Raw genomic sequence first — 19,290 nt, 5'->3', positions numbered from 1 at the left:
TGGAGAACTGTCTCCCATGGGAGGGACCCCACGCCGGAGCAGGGGAAGAGTGCAAGTCCTCCCCCTGAGGAGGAAGGAGCAGCAGAAACGTGTGATGAACTGACCGCAAACCCCATTCCCCGTCCCCCTGCGCTGCTGGGGGAGAGGAGGAAGAGAACTCGGGAGTAAAGTGAAGCCCGGGAGGAAGGGAAGATGTTTTAAGATTTAGGTTTTTATTTTCTCATTATCCTGCTCTGATTTTGACTGGTAATAAATTAAACTAATTTCCCCAAGTCAAGTCTGTTTTGCCCATGACGGTAATTGCTGAGTGATCTCCCTTGTCCTTATCTCGATGCACAAGCCTTTTGTTGTATTTTTTCTCCCCTGTCCAGGTGAGGATGGGGAGTGATAGAGCAGCTTTGGTGGGCACCTGGCATCCAGCCAGGGTCAACCCACCACAGGAGCACAATAAAACCCAGTAGAGTAACAAAAAGGGTTGCATCAAAAGTCTGTGGCAAGACGGACAAAATGATGTGCCAGTGAAGAAACAAGCAAATGTAGACAAGGTAGCACAAGTACAATAAATATGGTTTGGATGGTTCAGAGATTAAATAACAGAATCTAAGTGACCAATTCAAATACATGAACTAAACATTACTAAGTGCCATTCAATGGACTGCGATGAAAGTTTGCTTTGTTTTCAGACCATTCGGGGGGTGGGGGGGAATAGAGCATCAGTGGTACCAAACAATACCCTAGGTGGTCATGTTGGGCAAAAGACCAAGGAAAACAGACACGGAATTCATTCACTCCAAGGTGTAGGATTGTTGTATTAATTAGAAACAGGAGGCAGCACTTTCGAAAAGCTGTAATAATGCCTCAAAAATTGTAGCAACAGCAACATGCTTTCATACCTGTTCTGTTCTTCCTTTTCTCTCTTTCTGCTTTTAGCTCCTCCATTGCCTGAGATTTCTTGTCTAGCTTTTCATCCCGCTTTGATCGCCGCTCTTTGTTATGTGACATGACCTAAAAACATGCACAGAAAGTCCCTCAACACCAAGTGCAATCCATAAATTGAAATGCATTAAAACAAAGATTGTTTGCACACTTTTAAAACTTTTCAAATAGAAACTACTAACAAACTCCATTTTGAAATCAGTTTTTTTCAAGTTCATTTTTACAGAGGCTAGGGAGAGGGAAATCAATATGAAGCATATTTCTTTTTTCTACTTTGTATCAAAAATAATGAACATATTTACACTTCAACATTTCTGCCACCAAGTTTTAGTCTCAGAACTCCTCCTTAAAGTTAAAAAAGGACTAGAGAAATAAAATGGAACTAATTCTGCATCTAACAAGTAATGAGGAAAAATTGGATGAATATTCTTCTCATTTGCTTCTCCTTCTGCAAGGCCAAAACAAGGCACTTGTTCTCATTCAGTAGCAAAGAGAAAAGTTATGTTAGAAAATACTTAAAACAGAAATAAAGTCTGCAGTATGGATCCAAATCTTAAATGTTGTAAGTCTTCTAATATTTTCTGTTTCTAACGGGTCTACCTGGAATACCAGGTATTCCTGAAAGCAGCTTCTATAATAAGCATAAAGGCAGTCATTTGAAGTAAGTTGAAGTAATTTATAGAAGGCACTGTCAAAGAACTCCACATAAGATCCTTTTATATAGACATACATATATATGAGTCTACACATTATGTATTATATATATGGACTATATAAATACCTACACACACACACATATATGGAGTTGAGAGGGGTAGGGAGATGAGATTCACTCCACCTAACCTAAGTGCCCTTAGGCACTTCCCTTGCCTAAGGGAAAACTCATCTCACCTGATTTAAGTGTTAAACATCTATTTCACTAGAAAATAACATAAAGTGAATTGCCAGCTGGAGATGCCCTCCTCCATTGCATAGACAGAAGCAATAAAAATGCAAACAATCAACTAGTTCTTAGATGGCTAAAGTTAGGCAAGATGAATCCCATTCCATTCTGGGAGCCTATCTGCCCAGACTCTATAAATAGTTAAGGACAGGGTCTTAACCATTTGAAACTACAGCCAATTCAGCCATTTGAAACTACAGTTCAGTTACAGAGGCCTCACCCCAAAAACTGGTATTATCCTCTTTCTACTAGAGGTGGAAAAACTATAGAACTACTTCTGTTCTGCCTAGCATTCAAGCTTTTCCTTCACAACCCTACCAGTAGAAACTAAGTATTCTTTCCATTGTATGTGCATGCAAAATAATTAAGACAACAGCTTAGCAGTTTCTGGCCTGCTCTCTCAAACTTTCACTTGCAAGACAGACTGTAAAATGAAAAACATGTAATGTTTCAGACTGAATGACAGAAGTTTGGCTAAAGGAACTGCAAAAGGTTGCTCTCCTGTTCTCATACGGGAGGACTATCACAGCAACTCCAGATATAGCCGCAACTTTGCATTTTTCATTAAAAGGAGTTATCAGTGCACCCCTCAGCAGGCCGAAGATGTTAATTTCTTTAAATCAACTGGAAAGGCTATGCTTGAGCATATAAATAGCAAAAAGATAGCAGAACTAAATTCTGACCTGCTTACCACACTGTTTGACATTAAGGGAAAACATTAGGGGCAGAGAGAGGCAGCATCCTCTCTCCTATGGCCAAGGGAAAAGGGTTTGTTACTAAGGACAGTTTCATCTCCTACCTGGGATTCCTGGATCTGTGTGAGTTTTTTCTTCTCCTGCTCTTCCTCTTGCTTTTTCTTTTTCTCTTTCTTTTCTTTCTTTTTTGCCGTTTTTAGTTTCTTCTTGATTTCAAATCTAGTGGGAGATGTTGAAACAAAAGGAATGCATGAAAGAATGTTCTCTTCCTGAGTGAGCAAAGTACCGCTCAGATGCTATCTCAGCTTAACTTGTTAGTAGGCTGTAAGGAACACTTCCACTGCTTGCCCCAGATGGATAACCCTCCAACGCTATCCTGCCCACCATTCCCATCCCCTCCCTTCCCCAAGAAAAATAAGGTGAAGAAAAGCTGAGCATAGAAAAGTGCAGGCTTACACAGCTAAACTAAAGGGCTGAGGAGACCACATAGTAATGGCTACTCCCCAGAAATCTGTCCTTACTCCATCTTCATCTTTGCCAGTGTAGTGACCATTGTATGCTGCCTCCAACTCTAAAAACAATTGTCTATTTCACATCATTTGAATCTCAAGCTAAAAATTTGGTTGCTTAAAACCACTGTCATGCTAACTTTTTCATGCTTAAACTCCGCCTTTCTACTGGCACTGGTCTGTGTAAGAACAACTGCAAGGAAGTCACAGTGAGTCCTCCTTCAGCAGCTACCTTCCAATCAGACTCAGGCAGTTTCTGCAGTCCAATTTAGGCATTTCCACTTCTACCCTCACGAAATATGTCACCCTGAAATCTTATTTTCAGCCACTGTATTCAGAAGAGTAGTGATTTCGCTGGAACTGTCCTGTGACTGAGATTCCACTGCACCATGGACTGATCATCGCTTTAGTGAAGTGTGCATATGGACAACCACAAGAAAAAAAAAAATTACTTAACTTCCAGTAACTGAAATTCAAAATGTTATCCACATACATATTACACAGTCCATTCTTCTTCAGTCCTTTACACCTGGATTTTGTAGACAAGAAACTGAAGTGCCAGATGAGCTCATTGCCCTTTATGCCTTTAACATGAAGCATAACACACAGGGCACAGGCATTGTATCACATGCAATGTCTGCTGTAATCCCAATGAACTCACAGCACAAGGTACATACAAAGAGCTAGACAGCATTTTGAAAGATTCAACTTACCATAAAGTTAAATAATGACCCCCGCACCCCCACAGTTCTACCTGCCAACCCCTTTACATAGGACAGGACAAACTCGTTTAAGATTAAATCAGTAACTCAAGCTTAGATTGTTTAGCTCGTTCTTATCAACTATTCTCCAGCGATCATTCTAAAAGACAGACATTCAGTTACCATGGAACAGTGAATGAAATTAAAAAATATGGTGTCCTTCTACCTGATCTAAATCCAATCTTTCACTCATTTTGATCCCTTTGAGGAGAGCAGCAAACTAGAGAAGACATTGAAAGTAGTATTAAAACCACAGACAGACAGGCAGTGCTCTAACTATGGCTACTAAATGGACAGTAGCTTGTATTGACATGATTTATTCAACAGATGTCAGTCCTCTAGAGAAATTTCTCAGCAAGTGAGAAAAGAGAGAAGTCACTGAAGAGGGAATAAACTGGAGAAAACTTGCCCCACACGTGCCAAATCTTTTCTTCTGTTAGACACATGAGAAGAAAAATACCTTTACTACAAGGAAAGTGCCTGACAGGACAGTGTTACAGTAACAAACAAACAAAACCACAACACCTAAGGTAGAAATCCACAAACGATCCCTTGAAAATGACATATCCAACACCACTCCTCATTATTTCAGTATCTCTCTCTTCTATTAGGGCCCCAACCAGCTTCACACCTATACAGAGGCAACCCTAACACTGCTCTGTGCTTCACCATTGTTTTCTGAAAAATTCCAGAAGCTCATATACACCTTACACTTTGTTTGCCTTTTTCCAAAGTATCAGCTAATACAAAAAAGACAGAAGAGAAAGCAGTCCCTTCTGACTTGTCTGGCATCTAGTGTGAGAAGCAGTAATATGGCTACAACAGTAGCTGACAGAACCACCTGTATTCAACAGCTGAGAAACTTTCAGAAACTGACTTTTACAAGAACATGCAGAATTCCTGCTGTGTGCTTCTTAACTAGATACAAGAATAGTTTACACAAAAAAAATCAATAATGAAGCTTAATTCACTTTATAGTGCTGAATGCTTGGACCCCAAACATGAGAGCACGGTCAGCATACTCTCCATACAGCCTGCATGAATTTGCTACCAAATATCAACAGATATAAAATTCACCTTCTCTTTAGCACTTCTCTCTTCTCTATCCGGTTAAACAGCTCCTGCTCTCTCTCCTTTTCTGTCATTTGTTCCAGTCGAGCTCGGTCTTCTTCATCTCCCATCAGATCTTCTCCATAGCCATCATGGAATTCCTCATCTTCAGATGAAGAATCTGAATCTGAGCTAGATGAGGAGCTGTTGCTTTCTGAGTCAGAGACTTCTCCTAAAACAAAAATGCAAGGCAATGAGATTCAGCTGAGGCAAAGCCCAACCACTTCATTGTAGCATGTTAGCAAAGGATATCAAGAATGAATTTTACACTCCTCTTCCGCTATACTAAAAGCATACAGATCATGAAAACTAAACCCAGGATGAAACTTTATTACTGTAAGATATGCATGCTAAAAAATGATAAAATGAGTGGTACTACATGTGAACACAAATTGGGTTATAAGTAAAAATTCTTAGTAGAACAAGCAAATTTTAGGAGGCCTTTTGGTTAGTGTGTTAGGATCTTAAGGTTAGATTTCTATACCTATATGCTTATGTCCCTGAGAAGTTGCTTGTACATCCATAACTTTGTAAGTGTGTGTGCGCACCTCAAATGCCACTATTAACCACCACCAATACTCCTCATTATAGCAACCTGAAGAACCAAAATTCGTCATTTGAAGACTGCAACACTGTGAATTGCTACATCAAAAGATAAAGTTGAAACACACTACCCTTGGGACTGGCAAGGCTGTGATGCTAGCTCCATTACTGCAACAAGCCCTCCCAGTTACACATGGGCTTAGGGAACAGCTGACTCCCCAATAATATTGGGTAACACCACCTTTAAACTTGATCCAAGTCCAAGTGCTTTGATTATCTCACCTAATCGAATACATTACACCAAATCACAAAAGCAGACATTAGGATTCTTTCTTCCACTTTCATTCTGGTCTCAATATTTATGGAAACTTCCAGTTTTGCAAGCTTACACTGTGAAAAACCTTGATTTGTATGCACTGATACATACAGGTTCAGTCACTTCATGATTTGTCTGTCTCCACTGTGCTTAATATATTTAAAACCGTAGGCTCCTTCATATTCTTTCTTAACTTTGTTTTTTCTTAGTGTCAACTGAAATCACAGCTAACCACCTGCAAACCTTCATAGGCATGATGAAAACAGGAAAGAACACAGGAAGTTTGGCCAGCATTGGAACAGGTTCAATATTCCTGTAAAAAAATTCTGACAAAGTTATAGTAATGATTTTTCTTCTTCCATGTCAGTATAAATGTGCAAGAATTCCAATTCAGAGCAAATGCATGCAATATAAGCTCCAATTTGCATCACACAATTCTATACACCTCTCTCTTTGTCATCACAAGAAGTTTGGGAAGGGAAAATACATCAGTAGGAATAAAAGAAAATGCTACCCTCACTACAGATGAGACATGCTAGAAGGAAGAAAAGAATTTTCCAGGAGAAAGTCAAGTAGTGAAACATGTCATACATTCTTCAGTTGAAACAGTATTTAGTGTTGCGTTTGTAATGGAGTGCTTACAGCAATGCTATAATGAATTATATGCACTTCAAGCCAACGAAGTTTAGGAGTCATCCAGACTACCGGTAACACAAAGGGAACTCTTTGAAAGTAGTCTTTAATATCACCATTTAACGTTACTCTTCAGTGTGCACAAAGGGGTAACTTCACTTGGAATTACACTGTAAGTAGACGCACACGTGCTATCTTACCCTCTTCAGGTGCTGAGCTCTCAGCCGAGCTGTCTTTATCTGAGCTGCCTGAAGAGGCAGCTTTGTTCATCTGTTTCTTCATGGCTCCCTTCTTCTCTGCCTTACCCGCTTTTCCCTTTTTTTTGTTTTTAGAACCTCCAACAGTCCACTGCAAGGAAAGAACCAAGAAAGGGATCATGAGACACGAACATCACTCTTTTCTCCCTCCTCCAAAACACTGGAGTAAAAATGACTGAGAAACACTCCAGTACCTGACAGCAACAAATCAATCATATGAGAGAAGGGGGAAAAAAAGCCAATAGGAAACTTATCAAATGAAAACATTTTACAAGGTTTTTTGGGTTTGAGGGGGTGGGGTGTTGTGTGGTTGTTTTGGGTTTTTTCCTTTTAAAAAAAAAAAGTTATCAGCACAAGCCAACAGTTGGTAGGACACTCCTTTTAAAAACAATGAAGATTTCAGAGTCTGCAATATCCACCAGGAGAAAAGAAGTACTGAAAACATTTTCCTAGGAAAATAATTTTAAACAAATGTCCAACTGTATTTGTAAAGATTAGCTTCAGTTTACTACTATTGAACAGAAGAAGCAACAGATGTATTTCCAAAACTAGTTTATTCAAGAGCAGATTTTAGATTTCACAAAGGCACACCAATTACACATGACAGTCTTTCCAAAACCTCAGTTTTAGCAGGAGTACACAGCACCTGTATTTTTATGCAAAAAACCAATAGCACACTCACTGACAGACAGTAGTGCCACCGCCTGCATCTATGTGCACAAGTCGGAATAAAATCAGAATCACAGAAGTCAGGAAAAAAAGAAAAAAAAAAAATCAGTGTCAAGTCTTAATTTTAATTTTCTCTTAACATGATATCCTCAATTAACTTAGACTGCACTTTCCAAGTACAGGACTTATACCACACACACACACGGGAAACAACTTTAAATCCCAAAGTCCCAGGAGAAGGGCTAGTATTTACCTTACAATGTGATTTCTTATTAGAATTTTTGCATTATCCCAACTAGCTGGGTAAAGCCACAGAACCGAACCGATAAGGATTGCCTGTGTATTATTTTAAGGCTTTACAATATTTTGCACTTCACTACCTCTCCTAGAAATTCTCCAGGCGCAAGACCTTCAGGGATAAGACAGTTTCTTTCTAAATAAATACATATATTTAGACTGTTATCCTCTTCATACCTGTATATTACTCTCATCTTTCATGCACATTACCATCTGTTCGAGCACGCAGTCTACTAAAAAATATATTCCTAACTCAAATGAGCAAATACTCCTTTACATAACTAAGACCTTGCGCTCAAAACTACTCTAACTGGAAAAAAAAAAATTTAGATTTGACCTCAGGTGCACACAAACTTCAAGCTTCTCACCCACCCACCCCTTCCTGGGGCATGAATCAAGTCCATCCCTGCAGGCAGTAATCATTCCATCAAATTCGATGACTTCTGCCCAATCGGGCACCATCTTCAGAGAACCCTGCTGTTCAAATACTCTAAATGAAACTCAACCGAGTAGTTAGAAGCTACTACCTGATCTACTAATGTCTTTAGAATTTCCTAGGTTTTGATTAGTCTCACACCCAGCCTTGTACCTTCCATATTACCACCTGCTTCATCATCTTCGTTAAGCATCATCTGTCCATTCAAAAGTATCTGTCAAAGGCCAGGCAGAAGTTTTCTTTTCTGAGGTAAAAGTACAGCTACCTAGTGGTGAGCCTCCGATTGCAAACCATGCCCTATGCAGTTAGCCCAGTCTGTTATGGTGCACAGGATAGGTGAGAAACTGCACAGAAAGCATCTGGCTTGATATCAGCCTGAGCTTGCACTCAAAGTCTTTATTGACTTCCACATTAAAGTTTTACTTGTTCAGTGTTACAATACTGCTGCCTAATAATATTCCTGGTTAACTATGCCCATGTAAATCAGTTAAGAACAAGCTTCTACTCTGAATCTGCTCAAACCTCAACGTTAAGGAATCATCTCCTAGGCATTACAGAAAAGTGCATTTTTGCTATTTGTTCAAGAGCTCACCTACTGTCAGCATACCAGTGAAAACATAGCAGTGAGAAAGTGAAACTGAGCATTTAGCAGGGAGAAGCAGAGCCCTCTGAACCAGGGATGCAGAGGTGCCTCCTTCCCAGAGCTCTGCCACATCTTTTCAGTGTTCTAACACCGAATTACACCTTGCATCAGCATGCTGTATAGCAAGGAAGAAGCACAGAGAAAGCCATAGTATACACCACAGTTATATCAAGACCTTGAGAGGTCACGCTGAGATGAAAGAAGTTAAGATCAGATAAAAACAGCGGGACTTCAGTTATTAATAAAATGTTTAATAGCTGTAGATACACGCGTTACAGACCACTGTTCTCAGCCTTTGACTCACAAGCAGAATTGTGGAGAGAACCTCAGTCCAGGAAGATGGGACTGAAGAGAAAGCTGTGTGACAACCTCTTGAACAAAAAAAAAAGTCATTAAAAAAATCTGCTCTAATCTAGGAAATTTTGCTTTGGTTTCTATTTCACCCTGGAGATTATACTTCTGTTTAAGTGTAAAAACACTTTTGTTTATGCAAGTGACCTCTACATATTTTAAGTCACAATAACTGGTTGTCACCTCCCAGTTTCAGTGCTGTCACAAAGCCAAATTCTTCCTCATCCAACTCAGGTGCTTCAGGGGTTATTCAGCTACCCCAGTCTCTCATGAGTGCCTGGTCATTCCCAGTACCACTACAGGACAAGACAAGGGTTCAAGCAAGCCTTAAGGACAAATAAATCATCAAAATTAGGACATAGGCAGTGCGAGGCTCTTTTAGGCTCACAGATTGCTCTGCAGCTCAGGGACCATCAGCTGTCATTTGGACACTGAATGACCACTCTGTATTGTTCAGAGAGAGACTAGCCAACATCAAGTTTCTTCTTATAGCAGAGGAAGAAATAACAGAGATTAGCAGGTCTGGGGCCGGGGGCGGGGGGGGAAGACAATACTGGAAAGCCATGAGCTGCGTGGCAACCTACAGTCCAAACTGCAGTCTTCAGCCCCTTCCTCATGCTCTAGCACACCAGCAGAGATCAGAAAGGCAACAACATGTTTGCATGTAACATCAAGTAAAAATGCACACACAGTTATAGTCAGAAACATCTGTTTGCTCTGTTTCCCTTACCTGCATGCATCTCAAACAGCAAACAATAACCATATTTTCCAAAAATCTGTCCTCTACTGCAGCTTCTCCATGTTCCCTCTTCCATGTTCCAGTCAGGCAGAGCCAGTCAACACTTCTCACACGCTTTCCACGGCTATAACACCTCCTCTAAACAGCCCCTCTATTCACTGCTGCCTCCTCAGCCACCATCTGGAACCCTCCATAGTTCCAGACACAGCAAGTTAATAAATCCATGAGAATTGTGCTACAACATGGCTTTCTGCTTATTGTTTAGTACTATCAGACAACAGAGCTTTATGGTTCATTCACAGGAAGTAGCCAGAAGAGCATTTCAATTTTTCCTTTTGCTTCAAAGGTTCACAGTGCTAATAGCTTGCGTATTTCCCCCAAGAAGTCCAAGTTAAGCCCCAGTACCCAGAATGGACTGTCAATAACAAAAAAACCCAACACATTAGAAATCAACCAGATTTAGAAGTCAGCCTCTACAAAAGCAACTACACAAAATGATTGAAGAAACTCATTTATAGCTCAGCAAACCTGGAACATATTTCCACTAGGGAGATAGAATGAGATCGAGGAGAAAAAAAAAAAAGAAAAAAGTGAGCTCAGAGTGCAGAATGCAGTAGAATTGTCTTACCCCTGCTGCTCAGATAATCGCTATTTTCTTCTATTCACACATAGAATCATAGAGGTTGGAAAAGACCTCTAAGATCATCGAGTCCAACCATCGACCCAACACCACCACCCACTAAACCATGTCCCTAACAATGTTTAACCACTCTTTCAGTAAAGAAATTTTTCCTCACATCCAATCTAAACCTCCCCTGGCGCAACTTGAGGCCATTTCCTCTCGTCCTATCACTAGTTACTTGGGAGAAGAGACCGACACCCACCTCGCTACAACCTCCTTTCAGGTAGTTGTAGAGAGCAATGAGGTCTCCCCTGAGCCTCCTTTTCTGCAGGCTAAACAACCCCAGTTCCCTCAGCCGCTCCTCATAAGACTTGTTCTCCAGACCTAAATGCATTATCCACTGAGATTTTATTTTGCAAATAGGTACTCTCCCTGCCCACCCACCCCCTCTTTTCTTTTTTACATCAAACCAGAGATGCACAACCAAGGCTACCAGCTTGTCGTTGCCAAACCCTCCCAGGTACCACTTTTATAAGCAAAAGGCAAATTACAAGCCACAACATCAAAGCAAAACAGGTCCCTTACCAATGTGTTTCTTTCCTAGGCCAGATAAACTTACACACCATGACAACATGACAGCTTAAGAGCGCCCAGATACATACCATTAGCCCAGCTTACAAACTTTCATCCATTCTCCTCCATTCATACAGGGAAAACAAAAGACAGTCCTCCAGGCAAGTCATCAAACTGCAGTTTCAGCCTGTCTGAAGACAACAGCAGGCAGCACAGATATGAAGATAAGGCAGCATTTACTGTCTTCAGGGTTTCTCAAAGCTGGGAGAACTCTGGCAACAGGACTGCAAGAGCTACAAGGAGGAAAGTGCTCTCTACCACTACTGTTAAAACTAAATAGTAAATAAAAAGCCCTTGTTACTTTTCTTGCCTTTCGGGGTCTTCATCTGTCATTCGGATGCCTCAGACAGCTTCACAATAACAACAGCCCAGCAATTAGAAAACTTAAAGGACCATTTTAGGCATAAGGAGGAGACTCAAGGTGTCAACACCAAAATGGAAAGGAGATAAGCAAACAGAGGAAACACCTTCTGAAGCCACAGAAGGGGCTTTGCCAGTAACTGTCTGAAAGAAGGCTTCATGGGCCAAAACATCACCAGACACCTGATCCACCCTTATTGTCTGAGTACTGCTCAAAGGAGTTCACAGAAAAGTAACTATGGGTAACTATGAAAAAAAAGTCTATAGTAGGTTCAAATTCAGTTTAAACTGCAAGTTAACATTTGCTGTAGAAGTATTTTGAGGGGTCCATGCATTGAAAAATGGCAAGAACTGCTGAGCGACAACATCGAAATGGCAGATACCAAATGCCAGTGAAGAAGCATTCTCCATAATCAAAACAAACTTGGGGATGCTACTGGCTGTGAAAACCTGCAATGTTTTATTTCAGAAGCCTGGGCCAAACAGCTGGAGATGGCAACAGCCATAAAACACTTGGTCAATGAGTGCCTTGCATGGCTCTAGCATCACTAGCCAGCAAGCATCATCTGGACTAACAAAGGCTTAATGACTTCTCTAGATATTAGACAGTGCCTTATGACTGCATAGTTCTCAGCAAAAACTGTTCCCTGGGTACAAAGGAAAATTTCATTCAGTGAAAAAAATTAAATAAAATCACATATTCAATTCCAATACCTCCATGGTCTATTTCTGGAGCAACCTGCTCCGCTTCAGAGCTCCTGCAGACTCTCATACCACATAACTTCTGGGGACTTGATTTATCCCCATGCTAGTTTGCAATTTAAAGAAGCTACTTGCAGACCAAATTTTATACCTATTTTGTCCACAGCTGGTTCACATTACTTCTTTGGACATGCTAGCCTCCATACAATTAGCCTGCACTATTCAGTGCACTTGCACTTTGGGGGTGGGGGTGGTAACAGCACCTCTCTTCCTTAAGGAAAGCTTTACTATTCTACTCGCTAACAGCTGAAGGAAACTGTTTTCAAGAAAAGTCAAAATTACAAAGCACACAGCCTATACGGCTGTGTATAGGAAGATTAAAGCACAGCCCCTTTCAAATTCCTTAAGCTTGAAAAAAATGTATGGCAAAGGCCTCACAGGACTGGAGAACCCGCTCATTCTTAGAGGCCTAATTAAGCAGTGTTATGAAATAAAAGCACACAGGGAAGGAAGACATTTAGCATCGTAATCTCTACAAACCCACAAAAGACACCCCCAAAACAGAAGGAACACATACAGTTTTCTGCTAACCTGTGGTTTACTAGAGTGCTCTAACTTGAAGTGCAGTAAGTAGATGAAACTTTCAAGCCCTCTCCTCATAATAAGGGCATAAAGCCTTCTAGGCTGACTGTTATTTGAGACTGATTTCCTCACTGGCTGCATGACCACTGTTCACCTCTTCCTCTGTCCCATAGCTCTTGATGAGATCTTCAGCTATGCCGTTTCCTACTGAATCTGTGTATTTGCAAATAAAGGCCTAAACAGATATCCCTCACTAAACTCCAGACTACCAAGCATTCATGATACCACTTTTCTGGTCCTGGAGTTATCTTCTGCTATCACCCTAGAGCTGTTACAAAGGCACAACCAAACCCCTCACAACATTAGTATGAGTGTAGAAGGATGCACAGACTTACACCAGCATTGCTAACAACGTACCTTTCACAAGAAACAAAGAGGAGCTCCTACAGCATTATGCCTGTCTAATTGTCGTGGTTTAACCCAGCAGGCAGCTAAACACCACACAGCAGTTCGTTCGCTCACTCCCCCCGCAATGGGATGGGGGAAGAGAATCGGAAAAAAGATAAAACTCGTGGGTTGAGATAAAGACAATTTAATAGGACAGAAAAGGAAGGGAAAATAATAATAATGATAAAAGATTATATAAAACAAGTGATGCACAATGCAACTGCTGACCACCCGCTGGCCGATGCCCAGCACAGTCAGCTGTGCTGGCTGTGTCCCCTCCCAGCCTCTTGTGCACCTCCAGCCTCCTTGCTGGCAGGGCAGTATGAGAAGCTGAAAAGTCCTTGACTTAGTGTAAGCACTGGTCAGCAACAACTAAAACATCAGTGTGTTGTTAACATTGTTCTCATCCTAAATCCAAAACACAGCACTATACCAGCTACTAGGAAGAAAATCAACCCTATCCCAGCCGAAACCAGGACACTAATCTACACTGATGTTAGTGAAGTTGTTGCAGAAGTCATCCAGGCTTCACCATGCAACAGAAGGAGTTCTCTTACTGTAAGCAGTGATGCCAGGATAAAAGGAAGAGCAAAAACCCAGAATTAACCTACTGCAACTGAGGAATGCCATCCACACAATGACTTCAATAAGCAACGAGGGTACCTTGTGGACACATCTACCTCTAGCACAGTAGCCCCAGTAGTAACTTGGCTAACACCAAACAGGTTACAGGCACCAGACTAACAACAGTTTGGGATGGTGAGCTCTTGGGTAGTCATGGCCACATGTTGCTCCACAGGTAAAGGGAAGTGTCTGTCTCCACATCTGCATCCAGCTCAGTATCTCTCTTTGCAAAGGTGGTACTTCTTATTGCAAAGCCCTGCAGTCACTGGTATTTATCTGTTGTTGAACAACAGTTCATAGTCAATTCAGTCATGCACAGACCCACCAGAAGATGGTTCAGAGCATCCCTCCTATTTCATTGCCTGCAACTCATCTTCAGTCCCTTGGCTAGGTAATTTGATTCAGACCACACAGGTACTTAACATGTTACAGAACTCAGCATCTGCACCATGAACACCTGATGTGGCTATGAGCTTTCACAGAAGCACATTCCCACCGAGACACACAAAATATAACATTAAAGAGCTACTGAAATCCCTTGGGCATCACTGTATAGATGTGACATGATTTGTACGTGCTGTTATTCTAGAATTCCAAAATGCATTGTCTTTCTCTCCCCAGTGCCCCCCAAACTTTCCTCCCTTTAAAAAATGCAGAATGCAGCGTTAGACTCTGAAACAGAGATTTAGGCTGCTTTCCTGAACATAGTAACAATCCTGGAACATTTAGCACTTGCCAGGAAACACAAAGGGTGTACACACTACAAAACCTGTGTGGAAGCAAATGGGTATGATTAAGCACATTTGCCCAGGGCAACAGTTTCCATGCTTTTGCTTCAAGGTCCTCAATTTGTAGGAAGGCCAGTAAGACAATTTCAACTTTTAGACCCCCTCTCCCAATGTCCAAGCTTGAGCAAATGTCAAACTAACCACAAGAACACTGATTAAAACCAAAGTTGCTCAAGCAGGAGTACTGTAGTCAAGCCCAGGGATGCACACAACTGAATAACTGGCAGAAGCAGAACTGTCATAACCCAGCCTGCCTCACCCTGCTGTGACAAGCAGCAGTTCAGAATGCATATTTCAGGCACAAGAATAGAAGCAAGTGTCCTAATTACCTCTTCTCTAAATCTTTCCTCTTGCTGCATGGAGGTCAGAAAGAACAGAGTATCAATTAGAAATGATACACAGATTAGAAAGTATCAAATGCACGTGGTGCAACAGAGATACTACTGTATCTGCAAGGTCTGTGCAAATTCGTGAAGAGATACATTATCATACTCCACTTCTAATGGACAGGTAGACCTTACTTGTAATTACACAAGCTAAAAAAAATTTTGAATAATATTATTTACTTTGTCAGTCTTCAAAGATAAACACAGAACAGAAAACTTTATCATCAAGGTGCTCTCCACACCTAAGTCTACTTTTCCAGACAAGCTGGTCTCCACACAGCTTAGAATAAATAAGCTGCATGCCAGCAGATCAGAACACACGTAGTGACAAACCGAGTGGTCACCCAATATCAAACCTAGTATCTAGTCCATTCATAATTTTCTCTCTCCTTATATCTTAAGCATATATTAGATACAAGAGTCTTTTTTGTTTGTGGTGGGTTTTTTTGGGTGTTTTTGTTGGTTTTGTTTGGTTTTTTTTAAGAATAGGATTGATTGAAACAGAGTTCCAAGCGTATTTATTTCAAAAATGCCTCAAAGAAAACTAAATTACACGTTCCTCACACTTACTGGAAGAACTCTGCTACACTACCAAATGCTTAATAGCTAATAGTTTATCATTGGCCTACCCTACTGGTCTTCAAGTTGTCACAATGAATAATCCTTCCTGTAGTTTCAGCAAAACCCAGCCCAAACAGAAACAGAGTTCCAAGCGTATTTATTTCAAAAATGCCTCAAAGAAAACTAAATTACACGTTCCTCACACTTACTGGAAGAACTCTGCTACACTACCAAATGCTTAATAGCTAATAGTTTATCATTGGCCTACCCTACTGGTCTTCAAGTTGTCACAATGAATAATCCTTCCTGTAGTTTCAGCAAAACCCAGCCCACACAGCTCCCTGTTCAATTTTTAAGAATGAATGTAATAAAGGACCTCTCTACATTGCACAAAAAGCTTGCAAAAGGCATTTGTAACCTTTCAAGAAAATGTTTTTATTCAAATACCTGCCTGGCCTGTTTGTCAGTTCCTCTGTTTTAATAAGTTGATTTCAATTTTCATTTATAGATGAAAGCAGAGACTTTTAACCAGCTCTAGAATGTAGTACAAGAACAAATAATAAAAACAGATCTAGCAGATAAGCACTGCTATACCAAGGAATTGACAAAACCCTAGAACAAAGTAATTCTAAACTCCTCCTTGCCTCACTTTCTTCAAAAATGCCAATAAAAACACTCTGTTGCATGCTCAAATGACCAGACAAACTAGTTCACAGTAGAGTTCTCGGAGAATCAAAGTAGCTAAATAGAGCAGTTTTACCACCTGTAAAATAGTACTTGACCCTTGACCCTTTTTCTCTCTAAGGAAGGAAGCTCTCTTCTAAAGCTGAAAACCTCTCTCCCTTGAATTCAGAGTCCAGCTTTATCAGCTTCACTGCTACTTCAACCACAAGCATTACACAGAAAAAATGCTAGTTTTAAGCGGGCAGATCACCAGACCATTCAGACCACACGCACATGGAATTAAACAGGCAGTCATCTTTTCTACAGACATTCAGACTATTTTGTATACAGTTACAATTCAAAGCACACTAATTACAAGAAAAAAAGAAGTATTTCTGAGTACACATCCTCTGGGCTTAATGGGTGTCCATCAGTTCCACTGATGGCCAGTCCCACTTTATGAAGTCAGCAGGCTAAATATGATAAATACACTTTCACTGCTCAGGTACAATCAGACAAATAACCCATAGTAAGTTCACCGATAACGTGACAAACTCACCTCATCGTCACTGTCTGATGTCTCAGAGTCTGAAGATGCTGTAGGTTTGCTCACAGGTGGCTCCTTTTCTTCAGAGTCACTGCGTTTCCGTTTGGCCAATGACAAGAGCTCCTGGTATGAAAATACGCACATTTAATTTTAAAATGTCATAACTATTTTTACCAATCCAGGTCAGTGCACATGCACTTTCTCTGTGATATTTGAGCACATCCCAGTAACATGATTATCCCCACTGACTAAGGAACAAAGTCTACTTATGTTTCATAAATACATATATACACACACACAATTTTAATACAACTGGATGCTACAGAAGGATTTTGAGGATAACAAGCTAGAAGAAGTAAATACCACTACCATTACTTTCTTGGTATAAATGACATAAGACAAATTACTTTCAGAGTCATGCCCAGGTCTGTTTTATTTGGATTAGGTAATAATTCAAAAACATCCTAACTACATTGTGTAGCATTAACGCAAAAAGCCAAATGCCACTAGAGAGCAGCTCCTTCTTCCAAACAAAAGAGATGTCTGCAGTTACACACTTTAAAACAGAAATACTTTAAGCATCACCACAATGTCATGGCTGATAATATTTAGTCAGCCTGTTCAATTCCTTTTCACTGTCCCTACATACCACAGAATACACTTCAAGATTTGGACAGACACAAAGCAGGCATCAAGCTCAAAGTTTGTGAAACTAAGTAGAGCTGTCCTCCTCCAAAGGAAGCACTTGCAAAGGCAACACACACCAGCACAAAGAACTAAAGGGCTCTCAAATAAACTCATGAATTGAGACTGAGAACTCTCTCAAGTTCATAGCTTGTTCAGATGACAGAAGCAGTAGTATAAAGCAAACATTTCTGAAGCTGCATTACTGTCTTTGTAGTCCATGACACATAATTTATTCTTAAAAACATTGCTGATGTTCATCAGGGGCTGATGAACCTTAGCTGTGAGTAGAAATACACCAACTTCTGCAGTCTTGGGAAGTCAATACTAGATTCATTTGCATTGGTTTTACAACTGGGAGATTATCTCCACAGCAAACGGATTAAAATTTAGTACCTCAAATGAGAACATAAACTGCAGAAACTGATGGCCTAGGCCACTTACCAACAAAGAAACCTTCCGTTAGTAATGGCATTTTACAAACCTTTCTCTGAAGAAGGCATGCAACAGAGCACATTTGTACAATTAACAGTTCTCTTCAGGAAGCTCCTGACGTTTTCTACAATTTTTTCTAGAATTGCTCTCTCACAACTGTCTCTAAGTAGTCCTTCAACCCAGATTACCTCCCTGGATGATATCTTGGCATATTTACCACCACTTTTATTCCAAGCAATTTTCCTTCTTTCTTTCTATTCTCATTCTGTTTTCCAAGATACTATATTAGAAAGGCTCCTACTCCTTTGATTCAACAAGCCTCAATTGCCAAGGGAAGCTGTCAAACACTTAACCTACAGGGGCCTCACTCAGTATATTCTCACCCTTAAATCACACCACAAAAACATTGCTTTCCTGCTATCTAATCTTCATCCTTGCACATACATATCCCTGCTGTTACAGTTGCTACAAACAGCTCAGTGGAGGAGGAAGCACCTACTACTCAGGTACAGATGCAGATGCATGCTTCCAGGCAACGATGGAACAGATGCAGAACCATGCAGTTATTCCTACCACCATCACTCTGCCTGATCTATGCTAGAGCTAGTCCAACTCCTTCAATTTTCAAGCTTCGAAGAAACTACCAAACTAATATACTAGTGGTGAGATGTTGGCAGCTCTAAAGACTCTAGAGGCATGCAAGATCAACAACATCAGGGCATGCTCTGCTCCAGTATATTTGTCTAATGGAGCCTCCCATTTGATTTTTCTGAAGCTCCAAGCTGCAAAAATATTTTTGAGTGTTTGGGAAGGCTTTTTTTTTGCAACATAGCAACAGCTTCTATATTAAAAACCCTGAAGGTCCAGCACATAAATTACATCAGACATGTAGGCTTCAGCATATTTAACCAGCCAAACTTCTCCCCGGAACAAGCGTTGCCATACAAACTGTAACACACTTCACCTATAGTGTCTTTATGTACCATTTGAATCACATCATCACCACCTGCTATACCAAAAGATGAGTCTTTGAAAGCAACCCCCTCCGAAGAAGAAGACGCCCCCTTCGCAGCCCTGACACGGTTAAACCGATGCCAGACATTGCACTTCCAATCCCAAGAGATGCCCTGATGATAGATAAATAAATACTTCCCCTTGTTAGATCTACAGGCTCCTAACTCCATGTAGTTTCCCATCAACAGAGCTCCCCCAGCTCAGTCGCTAAGATTGAGGAGGGAGCATTAAACACGCATTAACAACCTCCCCTAGCGCCCGCCTGCCCTGAGGGGCTCACCGGGCCGGCGGGAGGCAGGGACCTGACACGCTGCTCTCCCTAACAGCTCTCCCGGCGTGCGAAAGCAGCACAGAAAAGTTGCCCAGCCCTTTGGGCCTCTTCCCCCACTCCCCGAGGGCTGACG

The 19,290-nt window shown here is 40.9% G+C and overlaps 1 protein-coding gene across 1 annotated transcript in view; it reads right to left on the bottom strand.

Moving 5' to 3' along the window:
• The window catches only part of RTF1 (RTF1 homolog, Paf1/RNA polymerase II complex component), a 30,548-nt gene extending 13,666 nt beyond the window's left edge, over positions 1-16,882 (bottom strand). Inside the window, exons 1-5 of the mRNA XM_009277546.2 lie at positions 16,766-16,882; positions 6,647-6,794; positions 4,922-5,126; positions 2,679-2,793; positions 894-1,005 (exon numbers count right to left, since the gene is read on the bottom strand). Of these exons, the coding sequence (XP_009275821.1) occupies positions 894-1,005; positions 2,679-2,793; positions 4,922-5,126; positions 6,647-6,728 (514 nt within the window). The 5' untranslated portion in view covers positions 6,729-6,794; positions 16,766-16,882. The remainder of the gene's footprint in view (positions 1-893; positions 1,006-2,678; positions 2,794-4,921; positions 5,127-6,646; positions 6,795-16,765) is intronic.
• Positions 16,883-19,290: the final 2,408 nt, after the last annotated feature.

This window comes from Aptenodytes forsteri, unplaced genomic scaffold (genome assembly GCF_000699145.1).
Source record: "Aptenodytes forsteri isolate BGI_AS27 unplaced genomic scaffold, ASM69914v1 Scaffold146, whole genome shotgun sequence".
NCBI lineage: Eukaryota > Metazoa > Chordata > Aves > Sphenisciformes > Spheniscidae > Aptenodytes > Aptenodytes forsteri.
The sequence above is the reverse complement of the archived record's forward strand: the minus strand, read 5'-3'. Positions and strand labels throughout refer to the sequence as shown.